This window comes from Coregonus lavaretus, assembly GCF_964263955.1.
Source record: "Coregonus lavaretus genome assembly, chromosome: 7".
Classification (NCBI taxonomy): Eukaryota; Metazoa; Chordata; class Actinopteri; order Salmoniformes; family Salmonidae; genus Coregonus; species Coregonus lavaretus.
In genome coordinates, this window is record NC_139994.1 from 19,506,510 (window position 1) to 19,522,333 (window position 15,824).

Here is a 15,824-nt window from a genome sequence, read left to right on the forward strand (position 1 = left end):
TTGCAAATTATGGTGGAAAATAAGTATTTGGTCACCTACAAACAAGCAAGATTTCTGGCTCTCACAGACCTGTAACTTCTTCTTTAAGAGGCTCCTCTGTCTTCCACTCGTTACCTGTATTAATGGCACCTGTTTGAACTTGTTATCAGTATAAAAGACACCTGTCCACAACCTCAAACAGTCACACTCCAAACTCCACTATGGCCAAGACCAAAGAGCTGTCAAAGGACACCAGAAACAAAATTGTAGACCTGCACCAGGTTGGGAAGACTGAATCTGCAATAGGTAAGCAGCTTGGTTTGAAGAAATCAACTGTGGGAGCAATTATTAGGAAATGGAAGACATACAAGACCACTGATAATCTCCCTCGATCTGGGGCTCCACGCAAGATCTCACCCCGTGGGGTCAAAATGATCACAAGAACGGTGAGCAAAAATCCCAGAACCACACGGGGGGACCTAGTGAATGACCTGCAGAGAGCTGGGACCAAAGTAACAAAGCCTACCATCAGTAACACACTACGCCGCCAGGGACTCAAATCCTGCAGTGCCAGACGTGTCCCCCTGCTTAAGCCAGTACATGTCCAGGCCTGTCTGAAGTTTGCTAGAGTGCATTTGGATGATCCAGAAGAGGATTGGGAGAATGTCATATGGTCAAATGAAACCAAAATATAACTTTTTGGTAAAAACTCAACTTGTCGTGTTTGGAGGACAAAGAATGCTGAGTTGCATCCAAAGAACACCATACCTACTTTGAAGCATGGGGGTGGAAACATCATGCTTTGGGGCAGTTTTTCTGCAAAGGGACCAGGACGACTGATCCGTGTAAAGGAAAGAATGAATGGGGCCATGTATCGTGAGATTTTGAGTGAAAACCTCCTTCCATCAAATCAAATCAAATCAAATCAAATCAAATCAAATTTTATTGGTCACATGCGCCGAATACAACAGGTGCAGACATTACAGTGAAATGCTTACTTACAGCAAGGGCATTGAAGATGAAACGTGGCTGGGTCTTTCAGCATGACAATGATCCCAAACACACCGCCCGGGCAACGAAGGGGTGGCTTCGTAAGAAGCATTTCAAGGTCCTGGAGTGGCCTAGCCAGTCTCCAGATCTCAACCCCATAGAAAATCTTTGGAGGGAGTTGAAAGTCCGTGTTGCCCAGCGACAGCCCCAAAACATCACTGCTGTAGAGGAGATCTGCATGGAGGAATGGGCCAAAATACCAGCAACAGTGTGTGAAAACCTTGTGAAGACTTACAGAAAACGTTTGACCTGTGTCATTGCCAACAAAGGGTATATAACAAAGTATTGAGAAACTTTTGTTATTGACCAAATACTTATTTTCCACCATAATTTGCAAATAAATTCATAAAAAATCCTACAATGTGATTTTCTGGATTTTTTTTTTCTCATTTTGTCTGTCATAGTTGACGTGTACCTATGATGAACAATACAGGCCTCTCTCATCTTTTTAAGTGGGAGAACATGCACAATTGGTGGCTGACTAAATACTTTTTTCCCCCACTGTATATAGTACCAGTGAAAAGTTTGGACACACCTACTCATTCAAGGGTTTTTCTTTATTTTTACTATTTTCTACATTGTAGAATAATAGTGAAGACATCAAAACTATGAAATAACACATATGGAATCATGTAGTAACCAAAAAAGTGTTAAACAAATCAAAATATATTTTATTTTTGAGGTTCTTCAAACAGCCACCCTTTGCCTTGATGACAGCTTTGCACACTCTTGGCATTCACTCAACCAGCTTCACCTGGAATGCTTTTCCAACAACAAAGACACCTGTTAATTGAAATGCATTCCAGGTGACTACCTCATGAAGCTGGTTGAGAGAAAGCCAAGAGTGTGCAAAGCTGTCATCAAGGCAGAGGGTGGCTATTTGAAGAATCTCAAATATAACATATATTTTGATTTGTTTAACACATTTTTGGTTACTACATGATTCCATATGTGTTATTTCATGGTTTTGATGTCTTCACTATTATTCTACAATGTAAAAAATAAAGAAAAACCCTTGAATGATTAGGTGTGTCCAAACCTTTGACTGAGACTGTATATACATATTATTATTTATAATATTATTTTCCCCTTTTATTATTTTCCTTCTTTATTATTTAACCCCTAACCTTACCACCCCTCCCCTAGTTGGAGTAAACTAATGGACAACAACACTTAGGCTTCTACTTCTACTACATCTTACGGACACAGTATATTTTACCATAGTTATCTTTTGTTTGTTTTTAGTCCCGTCCTTCAGCTCTACTCAACCCCTCCCATCTATCTCTGAACATCATCCAGTTTTGATTTCTATTTGCGATATATCTTTCAAATGTGCTGTTTCACAAAAGTTCTGAACCTTTCTATTCTCATAGGTTCTACATATTGTAAATTAAAGAAAAACATTTTTGCTAAGTGTATTATTATATTATTGATCAATTGACTATTACTTTTTAAATCACCCAGCAGTTATCTCCAGGTATGTGTTGCAATTCTTCAGCCATTCCTGAACCTGCGACCAAAAACAAGCTACATATGGACAGTACCAAAACAAATGATCTAATGATTTTGACATGCGTTTTTTTATGATTCTGTCTCTTCGCAGCAAAATCTGCAGAACTAGGATGGTTGTATCCCCCAAATACAGTTGAAGTCAGAAGTTTACATACACCTTAACCAAATACATTTAAACTCAGTTGTTCACAATTCCTGACATTTAATCCTAGTAAAAATTCCCTGTCTTAGGTCAGTTAGGATCACCACTTTATTTTAAGAATGTGAAATGTCAGAATATTATTAGAGAGAATTATTTCTTTCAGCTTTTATGTCTTTCATCACATTCCCAGTGGGTCAGAAGTTTACATACACTCAATTAGTATTTGGTAGCATTGCCTTTAAATTGTTTAACTTGGTCAAACATTTCAGGTAGCCTTCCACAAGCTTCCCACAATAAGTTGGGTGAAATTTGGCCCATTCCTCCTGACAGAGCTGGTGTAACTGAGTCAGGTTTGTAGGCCTCCTTGCTCGCACATGCTTTTTCAGTTCTGCCCACAAATGTTCTATAGGATTGAGGTCAGGGCTTTGTGATGGCCACGCCAATACCTTGACTTTGTTGTCCTTAAGCCATTTTGCCACAACTTTGGAAGTATGCTTGGGTTCATTGTCCATTTGGAAGACCCATTTGCGACCAAGCTTTAACTTCATTACTGATGTCTTGAGATGTTGCGTCAATATATCCACATAATTTTCCTTCCTCGTGATGCCATCTATTTTGTGAAGTGCACCAGTCCCTCCTTCAGCAAAGTACCCCCACAGCATGATGCTTGAAATAAACATGCGAACAGTGAGGAATCACCCCAGAACTACACGGGAGGATCTTGTCAATGATCTCAAGGCAGCTGGGACCATAGTCACCAAGAAAACAATTGGTAACACACTATGCCGTGAAGGACTGAAATCCTGCAGCGCCCGCAAGGTCCCCCTGCTCAAGAAAGCACATATACAGGCTTTTCTGAAGTTTGCCAATGAACATCTGAATGATTCAGAGGAGAACTGGGTGAAAGTGTTGTGGTCAGATGAGACCAAAATCGAGCTCTTTGGCATCAAATCAACTCGCCGTGTTTGGAGGAGGAGGAATGCTGCCTATGGCCCCAAGAACACCATCCCCACCGTCAAACATGGAGGTGGAAACATTATGCTTTGGGGGTGTTTTTCTGCTAAGGGGACAGGACAACTTCACCGCATCAAAGGGACGATGGAGGGGGCCATGTACCGTCAAATCTTGCGTGAGAACCTCCTTCCCTCAGCCAGGGCATTGAAAATGGGTAGTGGATGGGTATTCCAGCATGACAATGACCCAAAACACATGGCCAAGGCAACAAAGGAGTGGCTCAAGAAGAAGCACATTAAGGTCCTGGAGTGGCCTAGCCAGTCTCCAGACCTTAATCCCACAGAAAATCTGTGGAGGGAGCTGAAGGTTTGAGTTGCCAAACATCAGGCTCGAAACCTTAATGACTTGGAGAAGATCTGCAAAGAGGAGTGGGACAAAATCCCTCCTGAGATGTGTGCAAACCTGGTGGCCAACTACAAGAAACGTCTGACCTCTGATTGCCAACAAGGGTTTTGCCACCAAGTACTAAGTCATGTTTTGCAGAGGGGTCAAATACTTATTTCCCTCATTAAAATGCAAATCATTTTATAAAATTTTTGACATGCGTTTTTTGGATTTTGTTGTTGTTATTCTGTCTCTCACTGTTCAAATAAACCTACCATTACAATTATAGACTGATCATGTCTTTGTCAGTGGGCAAACGTACAAAATCAGCAGGGGATCAAATATTTTTTTCCCTCACAGTAAGTGTATGTAAACTTCCGACTTCAGCTGTATATAACATTCTATTGGTTGCAAGAATATTGTATAGTAATTTTAATTGAAAAACTTTAAGTATAGTCACTATTAGTTTTGTTATGAATTATGCTCAAAAGTAACCTGATTTATAGCGTCATTCTGCTGGCTGATCTGGCGTCCTCTGTCCCTCCGTCCTGTCCAGGGTTTGCTGACGTCGGGCGTGGAGTTTGAGTCCCTGCCTGCTGCCCTGTCTCTACCTGCGGAGTCTGGGCTCTACCCTGTCACCCTGGTTGGGGTCCCACGCACCGCAGGCAACATCACTGTCAACGGTGAGTCTAGCACAACTTTACCCTTACAAAATATGAACACTCCTTACACAGGAAAGGGCATCATTGAAATGGAAATGGCTTCCTCCCTGACAACTTACTTTTACGAAATACGAAGATAGCCTATTAATAACCGTTCTTTTGATTAAATTATCAGTCATTTTGGGTCAAATCATGTGCAGATCTTTCACTAAAATGTAAAAACATTGATGTGTGACGGCCGACAGACACAGGCAGACAGACAGACCCTCATGTTCTCTGCCTCCATTTTAAAACAGGTTAAAGGAGGACAAGAGACATGTCAATTAATCTCAACTCTGTTAACCTCAGTAGCGTGGGATATTAGGATAGCTTTAATTCCTATGATCTACTTAGTCATTTAGTCTTAATCTTGCACAACAGTAATTGCCTGTAATTTTGTCACCATGGTTAAGACAAGTGGCTTGATTATCTTTCTCCAGAGGATGTGGTGGGGGTTAATAGGGTGTGTGTGTGTGTGTGTGTGTGTGTGTGTGTGCACGTGTGGTTAATAGAGGAGGGTGACAGATAGTCTTGTAAACCTTTGTGATGCCACAGCAGGAGCCCCAACTCTAAACCAAACCAAGACTCACAGCTCTGTTTTTCCCATTTATATATGATGAATAAGTTAGACCCTTATTCTTTTGAACAGAGGATGATTGGGTAGAAATCCTTCATAAGTGTTTTCTCAATGTCACCCTTCGTAGAATTGAGAAAAGTTATTGGAGTGCTTGTTAGTCCTTGGTTTTTGAGGTCACTGACTTTTACCTCTCCCTCTCTCTCTTTCTCTCCTCTCTGTAGGCTACCATACGTCAGTGTTTGGTGTGACCAGTGACTGTCTCCTGGAGGGTCTACCCAGTGTGAGGACCAGTGGCTGTATGGTGGAGGTCATTCCATCATTACCCCGTCTCCAGCTCAGCACCTCTCTACCACGGTGAGACACCCTCCGTCCTAACTCCTAACCCATACCCCCTGTCCACACAGTACACGTTAGAGCAGGTTCTTAATACTGGTTCTGAGGACTCAGAGTTGCATTATTTTGTTCCAGTCCAGCACTAACACACCTGATTCTACAGATCAATAAATCATCAAGTCATTGATATTTGAGCAAGTATAACATACAGTGGGGAGAACAAGTATTTGATACACTGCCGATTTTGCAGGTTTTCCTACTTACAAAGCATGTAGAGGTCTGTCATTTTTAACATAGGTACACTTCAACTGTGAGAGACGGAATCTAAAACAAAAATCCAGAAAATCACATTGTAAGATTTTTAAGTAATTAATTTGCATTTTATTGCATGACATAAGTATTTGATACATCAGAGAAGCAGAACTTAATATTTGGTACAGAAACCTTTGTTTGCAATTACAGAGATCATACGTTTCCTGTAGGTCTTGACCAGGTTTGCACACGCTGCAGCAGGGATTTTGGCCCACTCCTCCATACAGACCTTCTCCAGATCCTTCAGTTTTCGGGGCTGTCGCTGGGCAATACGGACTTTCAGCTCCCTCCAAAGATTTTCTATTGGGTTCAGGTCTGGAGACTGGCTAGGCCACTCCAGGACCTTGAGATGCTTCTTACGGAGCCACTCCTTAGTTGCCCTGGCTGTGTGTTTCGGGTCGTTGTCATGCTGGAAGACCCAGCCACGACCCATCTTCAATGCTCTTACTGAGGGAAGGAGGTTGTTGGCCAAGATCTCGCGATACATGGCCCAATCCATCCTCCCCTCAATACGGTGCAGTCGTCCTGAGCCTTTGCATAAAAGCTTCCCCAAAGAATGATGTTTCCACCTCCATGCTTCACGGTTGGGATGGTGTTCTTGGGGTTGTACTCATCCTTCTTCTTCTTCCAAACACGGCGAGTGGAGTTTAGACCAAAAAGCTCTATTTTTGTCTCATCAGACCACATGACCTTCTCCCATTCCTCCTCTGGATCATCCAGATGGTCATTGGCAAACTTCAGACGGGCCTGGACATGAGCTGGCTTGAGCAGGGGGACCTTGCGTGCGCTGCAGGATTTTAATCCATGACGGCGTAGTGTGTTACTAATGGTTTTCTTTGAGACTGTGGTCCCAGCTCTCTTCAGGTCATTGACCAGGTCCTGCCATGTAGTTCTGGGCTGATCCCTCACCTTCCTCATGATCATTGATGCCCCACGAGGTGAGATCTTGAATGGAGCCCCAGACCGAGGGTGATTGACCGTCATCTTGAACTTCTTCCATTTTCTAATAGTTGCGCCAACAGTTGTTGCCTTCTCACCAAGCTGCTTGCCTATTGTCCTGTAGCCCATCCCAGCCTTGTGCAGGTCTACAATTTTATCCCTGATGTCCTTACACAGCTCTCTGGTCTTGGCCATTGTGGAGAGGTTGGAGTCTGTTTGATTGAGTGTGTGGACAGGTGTCTTTTATACAGGTAACGAGTTCAAACAGGTGCAGTTAATACAGGTAATGAGTGGAGAACAGGAGGGCTTCTTAAAGAAAAACTAACAGGTGTGTGAGAGCCGGAATTCTTACTGGTTGGTAGGTGATCAAATACTTATGTCATGCAATAAAATGCAAATAATTACTTAATCATACAATGTGATTTTCTGGATTTTTGTTTTAGATTCCGTCTCTCACAGTTGAAGTGTACCTATGATAAAAATTACAGACCTCTACATGCTTTGTAAGTAGGAAAACCTGCAAAAACCTGCAAAAACCTGCAAAATCGGCAGTGGATTTCCAAGATGGCGTAGCAGTGCAGTCGCTTTTATTTTTCGTCCTGTGTAAATATCCCGTTTCTTGTTTTTTTTGTCTATATTTCTAAATTTTTTTACTTTCATTCTTTAACTAAATATACTTTCCTGCAACCCGCCTCACCCAACGTGGAAAGGATTCTATTATTTCTTTATAACTTTCATCAAGAACCGTAAGCTGAAAATAGTGGCTACCTGTTATTAGTCACCGTTAGCGTCTTCACGTCTTCACCACTGTCCGTGGCCTACACTATCCACCAGCCAGCTCTAGCTCTAGCCTGGACAATTCGTCGGCCAGTCTGCACAGCGTGCTATCGACCCAGCGTGCTATCGACCCAGAGCTTATTGGACTTTCTGCCGGAATCACTGGACCCTAGCGCCGGATCATCACAACCAGCTAGCTAGCTGCAACCTGTTGTTGGCTGATTACCATCACCATTGCCCTATAGCAAGCACCAGTTAGCCTTGAGCTAGCCTCAGGCCCATCTCCCGGCTATCTACCTCTCTGTCAACCGGACGGGACCTCCTAGTGTTGACACTGAGCCCCGCCGATCCAACACGACTGGTTTGCCGACGAAATAGTCTGATGTGGTTTCAACAGGCTTCCCGTTGCGACAACCACGAAGATCCATCTGCCAGCCCCGGCCCGCTAGCACACGCAAACTACAACTGTGCTCCCTGCTAGCTGTGCTGAAGCACCAATTTGAACTGCTCTCGGACTCACATATTGCTGTTCACTGGACCTTATGATCACTCAGCTGCACAGCTGATGCCTGCTGGACTGTTCCTTTACACAGTACCCTGTCCTGTTTATTCTGTTTAGTCTTAGCCCAAACGTTATCGCTATTTCCAGTTGTGTCTTAGCTCTCTCTAATAACACATGTGACTGCTTTATGCCTCTCTCCCATGTCAATTATGCCTTGCCTATTGCTGTTTGGGTTAGTTGTTATTATACAATTTCAATGTAGAACCCCTAGTCCCTCTCAAACTGCCTCATATAGTTCCTTTATTCCTCCCCCCATACACGCCGAGACCGGCTCAATCGATGCCTCAAATGACGCTATCTCTTTCATTGTTACCCAACGCTTAGGGTTACCTGAACTGTACTCATATCCTTCCATATCCTTTTCTGTACATAATGCCCTGAATCTTTTCTACAACGCCCGGAGAACTGCCCCCTTTATTCTATGTACCCAACGCACTAGAAGACCAGTTCTTAAAGCCTTTAGTCGTATCCTTATTCTAGTCCTCCTCTGTTCCTCTGGTGATGTAGAGGCTAACCCAGGCCCTGCAGCCCCCAGTATCACTCCTACTCCCCAGGAGCTATCATTTGTTGACTTCTGTAACCGTAAAAGTCTTGGTTTTCTGCACATAAATATCAGAAGCCTCCTTCCTAAGTTTGAGTTATTCACTGCGTTAGCACACTCCGCCAACCCTGATGTTCTAGCAGTGTCTGAATCCTGGCTTAGGAAGGCCACCAAAAATTCTGAAATTTCCATCCCCAACTATAACATTTTCCGTCTAGATAGAACTGCCAAAGGTGGTGGAGCTGCAATCTACTGTAGAGAGAGCCTGCAGAGCTCCATCATACTATCCAGGTCTGTGCCCAAACAGTTTGAGCTTCTACTTCTAAAAATCCACCTTTCCAGAAATAAATATCTCACTGTTGCCGCTTGCTACAGACCCCCCTCAGCCCCCAGCTGTGCCCTGGACACCATATGTGAATTGATTGCCCCCCATCTATCCTCAGAGTTCGTACTGCTTGGTGACCTAAATTGGGATATGCTTAACACCCCGGCCATCCTACAATCTAAACTAGATGCCCTCAATCTCACACAAATTATCAACGAACCTACCAGGTACAACCCTAAATCCGTAAACATGGGTACCCTCATAGATATCATCCTGACTAACTTACCCTCTAAATACACCTCCGCTGTCTTCAACCAGGATCTCAGCGATCACTGCCTTATTGCCTGCGTCCATAACGGGTCCGCGGTCAAACGACCACCCCTCATCACTGTCAAACGCTCCCAAAAACACTTCAGCGAGCAGGCCTTCCTAATTGACCTGGCCCAGGTATCCTGGATGGATATAGATCTCATTCCGTCAGTAGAGGATGCCTGGTTGTTCTTTAAAAGTAATTTCCTATCAATCTTAAATAGACATGCCCCATTCAAAAAATACAGAACTAAGAACAGATATAGCCCCTGGTTCTCCTCAGACTTGACTGCCCTTGACCAGCACAAAAACATCCTGTGGCGTACTGCATTAGCATCAAATAGCCCCCGCGATATGCAACTTTTCAGGGAAGTTAGGAACCAATATACACAAGCAGTTAGGAAAGCAAAGGCTAACTTTTTCAAACAGAAATTTGCATCCTGTAGCACTTACTCCAAAAAGTTTTGGGACACTGTAAAGTCCATGGAAAATAAGAGCACTTCCTCCCAGCTGCCCACTGCACTGAGGCTAGGAAACACTATCACCACCGATAAATCTACAATAATCGAGAATTTCAACAAGCATTTTGCTACGGCTGGCCATGCTTTCCACCTGGCTACCACTACCCCGGCCACCAGCTCTGCACCCTCCGCTGCAACTTGCCCATGCCCCCCCCCGCTTCTCCTTCACACAAATCCAGACAGCTGATGTTCTAAAAGAGCTGCAAAATCTGGACCCCTACAAATCATCTGGGCTAGACAATCTGGACCCTTTCTTTCTAAAACTAGCCGCCGAAATTGTCGCAACCCCTATTACTAGCCTGTTCAACCTCTCTTTCGTAACGTCTGAGATCCCCAGAGATTGGAAAGCTGCCGCGGTCATCCCCCTCTTCAAAGGGGGTGACACTCTAGATCCAAACTGTTACAGACCCATATCCATCCTGCCCTGCCTTTCAAAAGTTTTTGAAAGCCAAATCAACAAACAGATCACCGACCATTTCGAATCCCACCATACCTTCTCCGCTATGCAATCCGGTTTCCGAGCTGGTCATGGGTGCACTTCAGCCACGCTCAAGGTCCTAAACGATATTATAACCGCGATCGATAATAGACAGTACTGTGCAGCCGTTTTCATTGACCTGGCCAAGGCTTTCGACTCTGTCAACCACCGCATTCTTATTGGCAGACTAAATAGCCTTGGTTTCTCAAATGACTGCCTCGCCTGGTTCACCAACTACTTCTCAGATAGAGTTCAATGTGTCAAATCGGAGGGCCTGTTGTCTGGACCTATGGCAGTCTCTATGGGGGTGCCACAGGGTTCAATTCTTGGGCCGACTCTTTTCTCTGTGTATATCAATGACGTCGCTCTTGCTGCTGGTGTCTCTCAGATCCACCTCTACGCAGACGACACCATTTTGTATACATCTGGCCCTTCATTGGACACTGTGTTAACAAACCTCCAAACGAGCTTCAATTCCATACAACACTCCTTCAGTAGCCTCCAACTGCTCTTAAACACTAGTAAAACTAAATGCATGCTCTTCAACCGAACGCTGCTTGCACCCGCCCACCCGACTAGAATCACTACTCTAGACGGGTCTGACCTAGAGTATGTGGACAACTACAAATATCTAGGTGTCTGGTTAGACTGTAAACTCTCCTTCCAGACTCACATTAAGAATCTCCAATCCAAAGTTAAATCTAGAATCGGTTTCCTATTTCGCAACAAATCCTCCTTCACTCATGCTGCCAAACATGCCCTCGTAAAACTGACTATCCTACCGATCCTTGACTTCGGCGATGTCATTTACAAAATAGCCTCCAACACTCTACTCAGCAAATTGGATGTTGTCTATCACAGTGCCATCCGTTTTGTCTCCAAAGCCCCATATAATACCCACCACTGTGACCTGTACGCTCTTGTTGGCTGGTCCTCACTACATATTCGTCGCCAAACCCACTGGCTCCAGGCCATCTATAAATCACTGCTAGGCAAATCCCCGCCTTATCTTAGCTCATTGGTCACCATAGCAACACCCACCCGTAGTCTGCGCTCCAGCGGGTATATCTCACTGGTCATCCCCAAAGCCAACACCTCCTTTGGCCGCAATTCCTTCCAGTTCTCTGCTGCCAATGACTGGAACAAATTGCAAAAATCTCTGAAGCTGGAGACACTTATCTCCCTCACTAACTTTAAGCATCAGTTGTCAGAGCACCTTACCGATCACTGCACCTGTACACAGCCCATCTGAAATTAGCCCGCCCAACTACCTCATCCCTATATTGTTATTTATTTTGCTCATTTGTACCCCAGTATCTCTATTTGCACATCATCTCTTGCACATCATTCCAGTGTTATTACTAAATTGTAATTATTTTGCACTATAGCCTATTTTATTGCCTTACCTCCATAACTTGCTAAATTTGCACACTGTATATTATATGTATTTCTGTTGTATTTTTGACTTTGTTTTGTTTTACCCCATATGTAACTCTGTGTTGTTGTTTTTATCGCACTGCTTTGCTTTATCTTGGCCAGGTCGCAGTTGTAAATGAGAACTTGTTCTCAACTGGTTTACCTGGTTAAATAAAGGTGAAATAAAAAATAAAAATAAAAAGTATCAAATACTTGTTCTCCCCACTGTATGTCCCCATAACCTTTACCTTCAGAAGGCCCTCTTGTCCTGCCTCATTAAACTAAACTAAACCCACCAAGTCCTTTGTTCTTAAAAGCTTCTGTGTCATCAGATATGGCTAGAAGTCCTCTTATTAATGCCAGGTCACACACAGGGATGACTATAGCCTATAGGAACCGCAGTGACCTCTGACCTGGAGCTAGAAGCTAGCAGTTCTTCCTATTCTCCTTTTCATGTTCTGCTCCTCTTATTACCAGTCATCAACCCAATCACTGCTTGTTATTACCAATCACTTTAACAGTCTGAAATCTCACCTCAATTTTCATGGGTACAACCTTAAAATGACCCAAAATATTGCACTTGATGAGGCAGGCAACTAGGGAGCGGTAGGTACTCAGTATGCTTAGTCATAGCCACTTTAAAATTAATGACAAGTAGTGGGGTTTCTGGACCAAAAACACAACAAGCTCCCAACTGCATCTTGATACTTTTAGTTAGTGATAATTCACAGCCCCAGTCCCTAGACAGTCCCTTGTCTTCACGGGCTCTTATCTGCAAGGCAGTCCGTTCAGTCATATATGGATTTCTTTCTTCATCCAGCTGCTTTTAAATTACCCACTGATACCTAGAGGAACAGCTATGGAACCTGCTGGGACCTCTGTAATTACTAAGAACTTAAGTCATTATTTATACCTTGATAATTACAGGTTCTGTATCTTATTAGTGAGAAAGAATGTTGGATAGATAGATATGCTTTCCCTTCAGCCTAGTCGCTTGCTGCTGGACAATAACAATACAATACAGACGTAATTCTGAGACTGACTGTTGTATTGATTCCAGTACACAACAGAGTCAGACAGCTTCAGTAATAGCACATGCACAAAGTGGACAATTGAAATCCAATGCTCTAGATTTTGGTTTTATTCAGTTTGAAGTAATAACTAACATGGTAGGGACTAAATGGACCTCTTTGTTCAAATCACCACCCATCTTGTTCCTCTATGATCTGGCCACTCAGGTTACCTCAGTACGTCATTGTGCCTTGTTCAGAATAGGACCTGGCTGTGCTCGTCCCAGTAGTACTCTTTCTCTTTTGCTGTAATCTATTTTTCATCCTCTTTTTTCCCTTGAATCTTTTTTTCTTTCTCTCCTGGTTCCCCTTCCCAATGGCCAGGGCCGTGAACATGTGCGTTTCTTTATTTGTGTGTGTGCGTGCTAGCACTCCCGCTCAAGATAGCGTCATGCAAGTGTGTATATTTGTGTGTGTGTAGATTTGCATGCAGTGCAGTGGCCAACATCAAGACAGAGATTCAAAGTCCCAGACCCCCTGTGGAGCAGTGTGTCTAGACACTATATGAATAACATTAAATAGGCTAGATAGAGAGAGATCAAGCTTGAGATCGAGCTCAATATCGATTCATTGATTGATCTGCTCCTTAGGTCGCCCCCCCCCCCCCCTCCAGTCCTCTGAGGAGAAGTCAATAAAGCATGTCCTTACCTTCGTGTGTGTCTCCTTGACTCACCCCTCCCCACTAGCTCAGACTTTGCTGATAGCTACTTTATTGAGAAAAATGTACTTACCGGTACTATGACTGTGATATGTGTTTGTCCCACCTAGCTATCTTAAGATGAATGCTCTAACTGTAAGTCACTCTGGTAAATGTAAAATGTATCTCCAGGTCTGAAGACATGTCTTTAACCCATAACCTCCTGTGTGTATCTCCAGGTCTGAAGTAGTGCTGAGCGATTAGTGCTTTTTGAGGTCGGTTCGATTATTTAAAAAAGAATCACAGTTTTCGGTTTAGATAAAACATTTAAAACATTAAATGCACTATGCATTATGTGGGTTGTATGCTGTAACAACACAGAATAAAACAATGAATAAAAACCCATGATGGTAGTGACTTGCCATGACTGATTATCATTTATTAACCATCATTTATTCACATTACTTTACTTTAATAAAACATTTTAGTTGTTGTGTATATTATATTTGTTTTATTTGATTACTTTATTATTTCATTCTAAGTCATCATCTCATCTCTATAGAGCTGCTGCCTATGCTGTCTGACAAAATCACTATTTTAGTAGTTCTTCAAAATAAATGAGGCATACTTTTATGACTGCTGAATACAAACTACATCACACAGCTCGGGCTTGATCTGATATATCTCCAGAGAAACTGTGCATTGAGCTCACAAAAAACCCCAAAACGAAATGGAATTCAAATAATTGAACCGATGTCGTTCAATTAGTTGTTTAAAAAACGAAAAATAACCAACATTTTGGTTAATCGCTCAGCGCTGTCTGAAGACGTCTTAACCCTTACCCTCCTGTATCCCCCTCCAGGTCGGCCCACGCCCTCCAGCCCTCTAAAGAGGAGTTGTCCAGCAGTGTGTCTGTCCAGCTCTTTAACGGAGAGACCCAGCAGCTGACCATCACTCTGGAGAACATCGGCTCTGAAGACTTGGAGACACTGGAGGTCACCTCCAAGACCTGCAATACTAAAGGTCAGGGGTCAGACAAAACACACACACACACTCATGCTGCTTTTAAACCAGTGTTTCCTTTCATGTACTTGCCCTCCATCTGTCTGTCTCTCTCTTGCTCACTGTCTCTTTCTGTCTCTCACTGTCTGCCTGTCTGCCTGTCTGTCTGTCTGTCTGTCTGTCTGTCTGTCTGTCTGTCTGTCTGTCTGTCTGTCTGTCTGTCTGTCTGTCTGTCTGTCTGTCTGTCTGTCTCTCTCTCTGTCTCACTGTCTCTCTCTCACTGTCTCTCTCTCACTGTCTCTCTCACACTGTTCCTCCCTATCTCTCTTTCTCTTTCTCTCTCTCTCCCCCTCTCTCATTGTCTCTCTCTATCTCTCCCTCTCTCTCCCCTGGTGACTCCTCCTGTCCTCTCGGCAGCGTTGGAGATCACTGGTCATTGTCTTTTGGTTTCTCAGCTTTCATGCTCTCATGCCTTTTCTCTTTGTGTTACATCAATTTGTTCAATACCTGCTGGCATCCCCCAAGCTCTGCAGCTTCTCTGTCTCGCTCTCTCTCTGTACCTCACTCTCTCTGTACCTCTCTCTGTGTCTACCTCTCTCTATCTCTCTCTTTCTCTGTACCTCTCTCTCTCTGTACCTCTGTACCTCTCTCTCTCTTTCTCTGTACCTCTCTCTCTCTGTACCTCTGTACCTCTCTCTCTCTTTCTCTGTACCTCTCTCTCTCTGTATCTCTGTACCTCTCTCTCTCTGTACCTCTCTCTCTCTGTACCTCTCTCTCTCTGTACCTCTCTCTCTTTCTCTGTACCTCTCTCTCTCTCTGTACCTCTCTCTCTCTCTCTGTACCTCTCTCGCTCTCGCTCTCTGTACCTCTCTCTCTCTCTCTCGCTGTCTCTCTCTCTCGCTGTCTCTCTCTGTACCTCTCTCTCAAATCAACTTCAATTCAAGGGGCTTTATTGGCATAGGATTTTTTTTTTTACATTGCTAAAGCAAGTGAAATAGATAATAAAATAGAGTGAAATAAACAAAAAAATGAACAGTAAACATTACTCACAAAAGTTCCAAAAGAATGAAGACATTTGAAATGTCATAGTATGTCTATATACAGTGTTTTAACGATGTGCAAATAGTTAAAGTACGAAAGGGAAAATAAATAAACATAAATATGGCTTGTATTTACAGTGGTGTTTGTTCTTCACTGGTTGCCCTTTTCTTGTGGCAACAGGTCACAAATCCTGCTGCTGTGATTGCACACTGTGATATTTCACCTAATAGATGTGGGAGTTGAACAAAATGTGATTTGTTTT

The 15,824-nt window shown here is 43.3% G+C and overlaps 1 protein-coding gene across 1 annotated transcript in view; it reads left to right on the forward strand.

Moving 5' to 3' along the window:
* The window catches only part of LOC311133052 (trafficking protein particle complex subunit 9-like), a 307,997-nt gene that overhangs the window by 73,609 nt on the left and 218,564 nt on the right, over positions 1-15,824 (forward strand). Inside the window, exons 15-17 of the mRNA XM_084166478.1 lie at positions 4,578-4,704; positions 5,521-5,653; positions 14,382-14,542. Coding sequence (XP_084022604.1) covers positions 4,578-4,704; positions 5,521-5,653; positions 14,382-14,542 — 421 coding nt within the window. The remainder of the gene's footprint in view (positions 1-4,577; positions 4,705-5,520; positions 5,654-14,381; positions 14,543-15,824) is intronic.